The sequence below is a fragment of the Argopecten irradians genome, unplaced genomic scaffold (assembly GCF_041381155.1).
Source record: "Argopecten irradians isolate NY unplaced genomic scaffold, Ai_NY scaffold_0376, whole genome shotgun sequence".
Lineage (NCBI taxonomy): Eukaryota > Metazoa > Mollusca > Bivalvia > Pectinida > Pectinidae > Argopecten > Argopecten irradians.
Genome location: NW_027187843.1, coordinates 49070 through 60474, shown reverse-complemented (window position 1 = coordinate 60474; position 11405 = coordinate 49070). Strand labels below are relative to the sequence as shown.

Genomic DNA, 11405 nt, shown 5'->3' with positions numbered 1-11405 from the left:
TATTTTTGTACCAGTTCGTTTCCTGCACGCATAACTGGAAAACCGGTTGAGATATATGCACGGAACTCCATAGGCACAATTAGTATTATGGTCTAGATAGTGCCTTTTGCTATTTTAAGTTTTCAACTTTTTGTACTTTTTTCTGTAACCATGGAAACATTGCTGTTAAATGGCAGATTTTTGTGTAAGGATCGTTTCACGGAGCACAACTCTAAAAACCCGCAGAGATATTTTTCATGAAACTTCCATAGACTCATTGGTTCTTTATGGTATAGTTAGTGATTTTTGCTATTTTAGGTTTTACACTTTCTTGTGCTTTTTTCTGTAACTATAGAAACATTGCTGAAAATATCATATTTTTGTAGCAGGTTCAATTTCCGGAGCATAAATCTAAAACCAGCAGAGATATTTCCACGAAACTTCATAGACACATTCTTTTTATGGTCTAGTAGTACCTTTTGCTATTTTTAGGTTTTCATTTTTTGCACTTTTTCCGTTACCATGGAAACATTGCTGAAAATATCATGGTAAATGGTAAATGTTACTTTGCAAAACTCCACCCATCTTTGTGTATATAGTCTGATTTAAATGTCAAGGCTGTATACCTGATTCAACAATTGCAGCCCCGCTCTACTTGAATTATACTCCATTCTTTCTTTAGCTCAACTTCCTTTTTCCTGTTTTTTTCATACACATAAGTCTCCACAATCAAAACTCACTTCAGCTTTGATATCTCCATTGGCGGAGGATCTGAATGACTATGTCCTTGTTATCCATGTAATACATATTGATTCTAGTTATGTTAATAATTACTCGAACAAACCTTAATTATGACTTATAAATTCACCTTGAATCTGATCAATATGCTTTAACATCAATATATATACCATTGTGATTTCAAATGCGTTTCACCCACAGTGAAAATAATAAATTAATTCCTGTGTTTGTAGGTCATGATACTACGACAAGTGCCATGTGTTGGACCCTTTACTCTCTGGCTGAGCATCCTCAGTGGCAGAAAAAGATCCAGGCCGAAGTGGACGGTATTCTAGAGGGGCGGGACTTGGACTTCATAGAATGGTACGGTGTCATTAGATCCGGAAGATACAATAATGATGATTTATATTGAATAATGAGTAAATAGTTTTCTGAAATATCTAAATAATTTGATGAATTAAAAATAAATTAAATATGATTATGCATGCATATGTAAAACTTTGTCATCTTAATTCATTCTATTATTTTCCCTTATTAAACCAAAATACAACATGATTGGAAACACTGTAAAACCTAGAAAACCATTACTTGTTGTGTGTTTCATAGTAATCCTTAGTGTAAAAATCTTCATCGTATTCATCAAGTGAATGAAGCAATTGGTTTATATTCCTATATTTCACATGTATGTAGGTTTCAAATAGAGGTGCAAAATGTCAATCTCTGTCCAATTTTTTAGGTCACCTGAGACGAAAGTCTCACAGTGAACCTTATTCTACATCGCCTTTTGTCCGTCGTCATGCGTCGTGCGTTGTCCGTCGTCTCCCGTCGTATGTCCGTAAACAATTTACATTTTCAACTATCTTCTCCAAAACTGCTGAAGCAATTTCAATGAAATTTTGCACAAACCTTCTAAGGCATAAGGCCAATCAAAATTGTGAATTATATGATCCTCACCCCCCAGGGAGCTATGGGAGGGGCCAAAACAGGGTAAAATTGACTAAAATTTCAAAAATCTTCTTCTCCACTCACAGATGTGATGGAATTAAATACTCTTCATAAATAGAAAGGTCCCTAAGGTCCTTTACAAAAAATTGTGAATTATATGACCCTGGGGTCTCAGGTTTCCCCCTGGGGAGGGGGTTAAGTTTACTATAGTTTATATAGGGAAAACACATTTTTGAGTATTATTTGATCATTTGTAATAGGAAATGAGTCAAATATCTGTCAGAATTATCAGTATGAGATGGCTATATTTGAATCCTATTAACCATTTTTCCAACCACTGATGACCCCCAGGGGCCTTAGGGGCGGGGTCAAAAGGGGTCAAATAGGCTCAAACTTTAAAAATCTTCTCACTTAAATACTGGAAATGGTAGATAGAATCACATACTCCTTCATAGATGGACAGGTCTTAAGGTGTTTTATTAAAATTTGTGAATTATATGACCCTGGTGGTCTCACGTTTCCCCCTGGGGAGGGGGTCAAAAGTTTACTATAGTTTACATATAGGGGAAAACACATTTATGAGCATATTTTGATCAATTTTCATAGAAAAATGTGTGAAACTATGTTTAGAATTATTAGCCTGAGATAACATTTTATTATCATATATCTTTATTGTCCTGGTCAACCCCCTCGGGGCAGAGGGGCGGGTGGGGCCAAAAGGGGCAAATAGGCTCAAACTTTAAAAATCTTCTTCTTAAATACTGGAAATGGTAGAATCTAATACTCTTCATAAGATGGACAGGTCTTAAGGTGTTTTATGAAAATTGTGAATTATTTGACCTTGGGGTATCTCATGTTTCCCCCTGGGGGAAGGGGGTTAAGTTTACTTTAGTTTATATAGGAAAAACACATTTATGAACATTATTTAGTCATTAAAATAGGAAATTAGTCAATTGTTGTCAGAAATTATCCCTATGTGATGGCCATTGAATCTTATCAACAAATTTTTCCATGTACCTGATCCCCAGGGGCCTTAGGGATGGGGCCAAAACGGGTCAAATAGGCTAAAACTTTAACAAATCTTCTTCTGAAATACTGGAACTGGTTGAATCAAATACTTCTGCATAGATGGAAAGGTCTTTAAAGTCCTTTACAAAAATTGTGAATTATATGACCCTGGGGTCCTCAGATTTTCCCCTGGGGAGGGGGTCAAATTTACTATAGTTTATAAAGGAAAAAACACATTTATGAACATTATTTGCCTATTTTTTCATAGGAAATTAGTCAATCTGGGTTAGAATTATTAGCCTGAGATAGCATTTTAAACATCATATCCATATTGGTCTTGGCCGACCCCCAGGGACCAGAGGGGCGGGGCCAAAAGGGGTCAAAATGGATAACATTTCAAAAAATCTTTTCTCTGAATTCACATTCAAATCTTCATAGATTAAAAAGTCAAATTTATAAAATCACTGACTCTGACTTCAAGGGCCTGATGGGCCAATTAAAATAGTGTTTCATATGCATGTCTTCCTGTTTCATTCTGTTATCTGAAATCATGAGTGTTACCGTTAAGGCCCATGGGCCTCTTGTTAATATAGTTTCTACTGTAAAAATACCCAAAGCAAAACAGAAGAATCCTCAAATTGTCAAATTTAAAATTATAGGCATGTCCGTCTTTTTCAGGGAGTGACACTTAGGAAAGCCTTGAAAACCTGACTTTGTGTATAAAGGAAGGTCTGCGATTACATTCACCCGTCTCCTTTATACAACGAAACACCACCAAGCCGTTTGAGGTAGAGGGATATCATGTTCCAGTTGGAACTTCTGTAGCTATTCAGATCTATAACCTCCACCAATAACCCATACGTTGTGGGACGATCCGATGGAATTCCGGCCTGAACGCTTCCTTCCAGAGAATTCTGTCGGTCGGGATTCTTATGCATTTGTGCCATTCTCAGCTGGGCCTCGGTAAATATTTTACTTTTACATATTGATCATAGTCATTTAAATATTAATTCACAACAGTCACTGTATTTCATGCTCACTAAACTCTTGATGACAGTCTCAGAACAATATACTTTTTTTCCCATTGGTCTAAGAACAGTGATTGAAATTGATTGCATTGTCAAACTAGGGGGAGATAATCAAGTTAATAGACTTTATAAAAGCATTATTTAATACCATTTAATGTATTTTTAAATTAAAATTATTGTAATGAAATTAATAATTAATTTTGTATTTGAAACTTAAAACATATGCAGTTACTGTCATAGTAACATATTAAATGATCATTTGTGAATTCCTACCTATAGTTAATTATCGACTGTGCCTAAATTATTTACTAACATTTTAATTTAGAAACTGCATTGGTCAACATTTTGCCATGAACGAACAAAAGGTCACTCTTGCTCGACTTCTGAGAAGGTAACTATTAGTAACACTTTTCATGTCGGTTAAAATGTCTTAACGACTTAGTGCAAATTTGATGTTATAGTAACATTTTGAAGTAAAAAAGGAAAGAAAAAAATAATCTAAAAAGTGGTTACCTACATGACATAGGAAGCCAGATCACAGCAGATTGTAATCTGATTGACATTTAGTCGACCCATCATCTATCATAGTAATGATAGATTGGTTATTTAAAGGAACTTTGTTACTAAGTATGAAATTATTAAAAAATATGAAGAGAGTACAGTACATTTGTATTTTGATGATCATGAAACAATGAAAAATATAACTACAAAATGAGAACACCATGTTTATATCAGATATAAGTATGTAATGTCATTTCTGTAGATTCACCTTTGAGTTGGACCCAAAACATGAAGTTTCAAAGAAAATTGGTGTTGTGATGCGTGCTGAAAATGGTATCAAAGTTTTCGCGAAGCCAAGGAAATTGTGATGCACATCTATACTACCTACTGTCATTGTGTAGTTTGTTGGAGAGTTGGTTTGTGTACACTATAAATGGGGGAAATAGTTTATCATAAAAAATATGTTACTCAAGTAAGAAAAGAAACACTAAGTTATATTGTGTGAAATAACCTGTAGATAGGTTCTATTTGCGATTAACAATGAAATGTATGCAGTAAAATGCAAATTGCAACTTTTGATATTAATATAAAGATTAAGAAAAGATACATTAATGTATTCAGGAACTTTTATTAATTATTTTGTCTTATGATGAAAATTCATGTTACTCAAGCTTGAAAAGTAAATTATTGTGTGAAATAACATGCAGATTAGTACTATATTAATATCAATTTTACGATTAACAATTGCAATGAAATTTAAGCACTGCTAGTAATATATTTATAATCACGTGCAAATTGCAACTTTTAATTTTGACAAAATGATTTAATATAAGTATAAGGCAAACCAATGTACCCTGTTATTCAGCAACTTATTTTATCTTAATATGATGAACACATAATCTGCAGTATTCATAAAGGAAAAAATAACAATTTTGGTTGAAACTGTTGAAGCCTTGTGGACCAGCATACATATGTTCTGTACCCCTGGCAAACAACATCATCCTGTTACGTAAATAGAAACCCTCAGTTAGTACAGGTATAATGTTTTAAATCAATGTTGGTACCAGTAATATTTTACATTGTGTAATGTTGTAAATCAATGTTGGTACCAGTAATATTTTACAAAGTAAATTAATAATGGTACATTGTGTAGTAATATTTTACAAAGTAAATTAATACTGGTACATTGTGTAATGTTGTAAATCAATGCAATCAATCAAAATGTAAGCCAGTAATGTTACCATTATTAATTTCATTTTTTGTTGTAAATTTTGTCAAATGTGTTGGTCTCAATATATTGATATTTTGTATTTAATATTGTTTTGTTTATTGGTGATTTAGTAATAGAAAACTTGTTATTAATGATTTAAAAGCAATTAACAATTAAATTGTGTGCAGTTTTTTTGAAATCAATAAGCTTTAAAGATGCTCCATCGCTGACAAATGATATTTTTTCACTATCAAAATCAGGAGCAGACGATTTAGTATTCTTCTTCTGTTACAAAAGTTACTTTCTTTACACCATTACCACCATTGAAAAGTTTGAGCTTCTAATTTTACTTCAAGTTAAAAATATGAAAAATAATAAATTGCACCCCGAAAAAATTCCGTGGCACTATATTCTATATGAATGAATTACTGATTGCGCATGCACCAAAGGCGAAATAAATCATTTTTTTATTTTTTTTTTTTTTTGTGTTAATTAGGCATATATATACACGATTAAACACAAATTGTTGTTCGAATGATGAATATCATTTATGCTCTGACGGCGGTGGAGCATCTTTAAGGTTATCACACATTTTTTTTGTTTTCATTTATTTTATATATGATATACATGTATGTATTACATGATTAGTACACGCACAGTGTTGGAAATTAACGCCTGTCTGTCTGCCCGCGACCCCTAACTTTATAGTCGGAAAGACAAGTTTTACCATGTAGCTGATCCTTTGACCGGCAACTTTTGGTTCAGATAGAAGATATACAAAACAAAAATGGCAGTAGAATTGTAGAAGGCTTGAAGTTCAAATTGTACAAAACAAATTTTTGTAATATTCTGGTTTTCAGTCAACTTTGTTGAGAGCCTACGATACTAATTTGGATATGCAGATAGATTCTATCTTTTGTTAGTAAAACTATTACTTTGCTATTTAATTATATAAACTGCAAGGATGAATTGTAATTTTGTAAGGACCAGTAACTTTCAGTCAGGACCATGCAGTAAATTTTAGGGTCAGTCGGTTCTTAGGAGTAGGAAAAAAATCCTTGAGGGAGAACACTGTAATGCAACACTGTTTTTTGTTTTAATTTAAGGTTTTATAAGGTTAAAGGTAATTTTTGTGGTCAAGAGAAATACTATTTACAGTAATTGTTAAATAGTTACTTCTGTTTGTGTTCTATGACTCAAAATGGCTAGTCATACGTATTCATAACATGTTTCATATCAATGCAATGATAAATATATTGCTGTAAATATATTAACATTAATTTGAAACATTTACCTGTCCAGTACCCATTATATTGATATTATTGGTTTTAGTTTGGAATTGTTATCAAATCAGAAATATATGCTAGAGAGAATGGCAACTCCAATATTTTTACGACGAACAGATACCTCTGTATGTGTCTAGTAGGTTTTTATTTTATACTCCTAATAGTTAAATACAGGGAGATAACTTTGATAATGTTATACAAGTTCAGTAATTTCCATATGCATGGTCTACTGGGTACGATTTTAAGAAGAAAAAAAAGATATATTTGAACTTATAACAGTAAATGGAAATCCCCTATCGGTTTTGAATGTCTGATTTTTGAAAGAACAATTAAAACTGCTTATTTTCATGCTTTCAAAAGCCATATTAAAAACATATACATGTAATGTACATGAAAAACTGGTCATATTAGACCATTCATGTTATGTTTAAAATTATGCAAAAAATATATCATTATGGATACGCTTTTAATATAAGTAGTTAGCCAAGAAAAATAGGCATAAATACTGGAGGTTCTTCTGCCGTCAGACTTAAAGTAGTAGGCAAATGAAAATGTGTAAAACTGAAGGTCCTTCTACCATCAGACTTAAAGTAGTAGGCAAATGAAAATGTGTAAAACTGAAGGTCCTTCTGCCTGTCAGACTTAAAGTAAGTAGGCAAATTGAAAATGTGTAAAACTGAAGGTCCTTCTACCATCAGACTTAAATGGTAGTTAGCCAACTTAGGGAAAATGTATATACCCTAACTGGGAGGTCCTTCTACCACAGACTTTAAGTGTAGTTAGCAACTTAGGGAAAAATGTATATACCAAACTGGAGGTCCTTCTACCATCATAGACTTAAATGTAGTTAGCCAACTTAGGGAAAATGTATATATCTAACTGGAGGTCCCTTCTACCATCAGACTTAAGTGTTAGTTAGCAACTTAGGGAAAATGTATATACCTAACTGGAGGTCCTTCTACTATCAGACTTAAGTTGTAGTTAGCCAACTTAGGGAAAATGTATATACCTAAAACTGGAGGTCCTTCATACCATCAGACATAAATGTAGTTAGCCAAAGGAAAATGTAAATACCTATACTGGAGGTCCTTCTTAACTATCAGACTTAAGTGTCAGGTAGTTAGCCAACTTAGGGAAAATGTATATATATCTAAACTGAGTACGTCCTTCTACTATCAGACATAATTGAAGTTAGCACAACTTAGGGAAAATGTATACATATCTAAGCTAGTGAGGTGTACACTTCTAACCATCAGACTTAAAATGTAGTTAGCCCCACACTTAGGGAAAAATGATAATACGTATCTAACCTGGAGGTCGCTTCTACCTAACAGATCTTAAGTGTAGTTAGCCCAACTTAGGGAGAAATTTATAACACCTAACATGGAGGTTCCATTCTACCCATCAGACATTAAATGTAGTGTAGTCCAAAGGAAAATGTAAAGCTATACTAACTACGGAAGGATCTCTTCATGCCGCCAGCACAGAGAGACAACATAGAAGTGAGATCTTCCACACCTCTACAGTACATGTACTTTGTGGCATTATAAAACATAAATGATTTCAGACGCGAGGATGTATTTGACTCTTCTACTGCCTTAAGCATCATAATGTTAAATTTTGTTGTGTTTCACATTGAAAGTCTCAGGAGTAACTATAGATGTGAATATCATACATGTGCTTTATTTCAGGTGTTTCAATTTCAGCAAACGAAACCACAGTAGCTTTAAAGTGTGAGTCACAGTGCATAATCACACAAATATATGTATATACATAGTGTACATTGTATAACACATTAAATAGTAACATACACAGTCATAAATAACTCACAATTTTCTTGCCAGCGAAAATCACAACATGAAGCAGCTTAAAAGTACGGGTACAACGTATAGTATTCACCAAGACCTTTTGTATTCAACTGATAAGTTTAAATTTATTATCATGATAGTATATTTGTATGTTCGTACACCCCTGATTATTACTGATAAAATATTATGATTTAAGGAATCTGTCGAAATAGTTGAACAATATAAAAATACGCTGGAAAACCAATAAATAGATATGAAATAAGCATTAGAATGAGAAAGTTTAGCAGAGATCTGTGAGTTCCTATACTGAAATTTTCTCTCTCTAGTAGCATGAAATTTGTATGTAATTCTTTAATTTAAATCTAATTTCTTTCTTATAAATACATGTATGAAGAAAATGTATCAACTGTTACTGTTCAATTTAAGGCTATAGAATTATCATTGTCACTAATAGTTGATTGAGTGGAAATAAAAACCATAGGTTAACTGTTTTATTATGAATATGATCAAGTTACAGAAGTAATATCATAAACATAATACCAACAGCGTGAGAATAAAAGCGTAAGTAATATGGTACAAATTTTCTTGGCGGCAATCTGTCTTTAACAAGGCACACATAGATCTATCAAGTGTAAAGATAGACATAATCTAAAATAAAAGAATATAAATACCTAATAAAGATAAAGTGAAGGGGTGCTGCGTTCGTCCTTGTGTTTCCTATATATTTTAATGTTAAAACATACTTCGAATGGATGTCTTGATTCCTTTTTGAGCCCTTATTATTTTGACACACACTTTTTGACCACACTGTCTGTAATTATTTTTTACGCCTCGCCTATTTTTTACCCACTACTCGAAAGGTAAATAGTAATTGTATCCATAAGCTATCTTCTAGATATTTAGATTATGGATTACTGGCATGTTTATCTGGGCAATGGAATATTATCAAGTTGTGTGACCATTACCTGTCATATTGACTTCTAGTCCACACCCAAGACAGTATTGTGGTTTGGGGGGGGGGGGGGCCTTGTGAATTTATTGCACGTTCTAGTTTGCAACACACAATTTCATGCAATATAAAAAATCACAAAATATAATCACATTCATACATCAGAGTCTCTTTTCTAAAACCATACACTATTATATATCTAATAAGTTATAAGAAATGAAATATCATGTAAATTATGTGATAAATATAAACAAGAAAAAAGAGAAAATCTAAGCAAAACAAAAACTTAACTGGAGTACATCAAAATAAAATTATGCGTATGGATTTATTTATTCTCATATGTACAACTCCGTAATACATTTAAATGTAAGTGCAGGTGATGTCAAATAATCTACATGTAATTTTATAGATAATTTCAAAACTTGTGCCTATTTATATAGAGATAATATTGAACTTATCTAAGTGTGTAAACTGACTTAGATAATGACGTTTATATATGTTATAAATTACCATTATTTTCAGCAGCTATAAAAATTTTGTTAACTGTTCTTAAATTTCTAGTGATTTTAGAATATTGTAAATATTCTCTGTGATCTTTACAATTGTGTTGTGAATTTATATTTTTTTCGTATTTTGAGAACCTTACAGTTGAACCTTAAAGCTAATGCTATCTTGAAATTGCATGTTTCAAAGCTAAGGTCATGTTCCAGTTTGAATACTGTTAGTTTTTGATAAACATTACTGTGTAATAACGATCCAACAAACCAAAGACACAGTTTAAAAGTAAAATAACTAGTTTTTAATCTGCCACTATGTCATTGCATGACTTAATTTTACATTTGTATATGGTAAATTATACATGTACACTTAATTTAGTTGATTAGTCGAGAACGTTTTTAATAACTATAATGTTTGTGAATTATAGTATAGAGTTTTATACGACTTTGATTAAACTAATTTAGATACAGATGCAGTACATGACATTGGTGCTACATGAAACATGTATAATTGATTTAGTATTTGTTTTATAACTGCAAGTAACCATTATATATAATGATATATTCCATCTCAGGTTATTTTCATTTTTTTTTATCTTTGTCAAATCACCAAAAATCTGATTTTTTACAATCCATGAGTTACAATAATAAATTTAATTACATTGTTATCAAACTGTGTATTAATTGGTGGCTACTGTTCATCCGATTATTCTGTAGTAGTACACCCTTACTTTGTGAAGTTTGGATTTACGATATAACTTTTGATCAAGTGAGATATCAACTGCCGACAGAGCATACTCCCAAAAACTCATCAAGTTTGACCAATAACTGTTGTTTTTATCCCTTGTATATATAAAAGTGGTAACACAAAAATACATATTTAAATACAACATTTATTTTTTTTTTTGGGCCATCAGCGCGATTAGTACTCTTATCTCCATATAATGACAATAGGTCATGGAATTCTTTTCAGGACGCATAAAAAATCATTATCATATTTTTATCTAAAGGGACAATTCAGTGAGGCTAAATCTTTTACACAACCACAAATCAAAATATGACATAAATGTATGGTTCTTCAATGTTCCTCTTGTGAAAACATACAACAAGGAAATAAAGACCAAATTCCATGACTTTGTTAAGTATTTTGATTTATACCGTTGAAAAAACCAAAATTGTATCATCAATACATCAACCACTGCTGGAGTTGATTAAATTATATTTAGACAAGAACATGCATCTAATAACGTAAAACATACTTTAAGAGCGATCTGAGTATTTTCAGACAAAAAAATTTCTTTAACAACAATCGACATTCGACATATTTTCAGTGGGCTTTTCTGGCATATCCACAATAAAAACCAACTAATATAATTCCAACACGAACTTGAACAAATTTTGATGCGCGTACACTTATGAACTGAATTATATTGTCCCCTTTAAACTTAAATAAGAA

At 32.1% G+C, this 11405-nt stretch overlaps 1 protein-coding gene across 1 annotated transcript; it reads left to right on the top strand.

Moving 5' to 3' along the window:
* The first annotated feature begins 3540 nt into the window (after positions 1-3540).
* LOC138312575 (cytochrome P450 4B1-like) lies at positions 3541-6352 on the top strand. Its single transcript, XM_069253388.1, has 3 exons — positions 3541-3633; positions 4024-4089; positions 4462-6352. Exons 1-3 carry the CDS (start codon positions 3548-3550, stop codon positions 4565-4567), a joined length of 258 nt encoding a protein of 85 aa, XP_069109489.1. The 5' UTR covers positions 3541-3547; the 3' UTR covers positions 4568-6352.
* Positions 6353-11405: the final 5053 nt, after the last annotated feature.

Coding starts and splice junctions, on each gene's coding strand:
- LOC138312575 (XM_069253388.1), top strand. CDS start 3,548: ATGGAATTCCGGCCTGAACGCTTCCTTCCAGAGAATTCTGTCGGTCGG. Junction 3,634..4,023: donor CCATTCTCAGCTGGGCCTCG/GTAAATATTTTA, acceptor ATTTTAATTTAG/AAACTGCATTGGTCAACATT. Junction 4,090..4,461: donor CTTGCTCGACTTCTGAGAAG/GTAACTATTAGT, acceptor TCATTTCTGTAG/ATTCACCTTTGAGTTGGACC.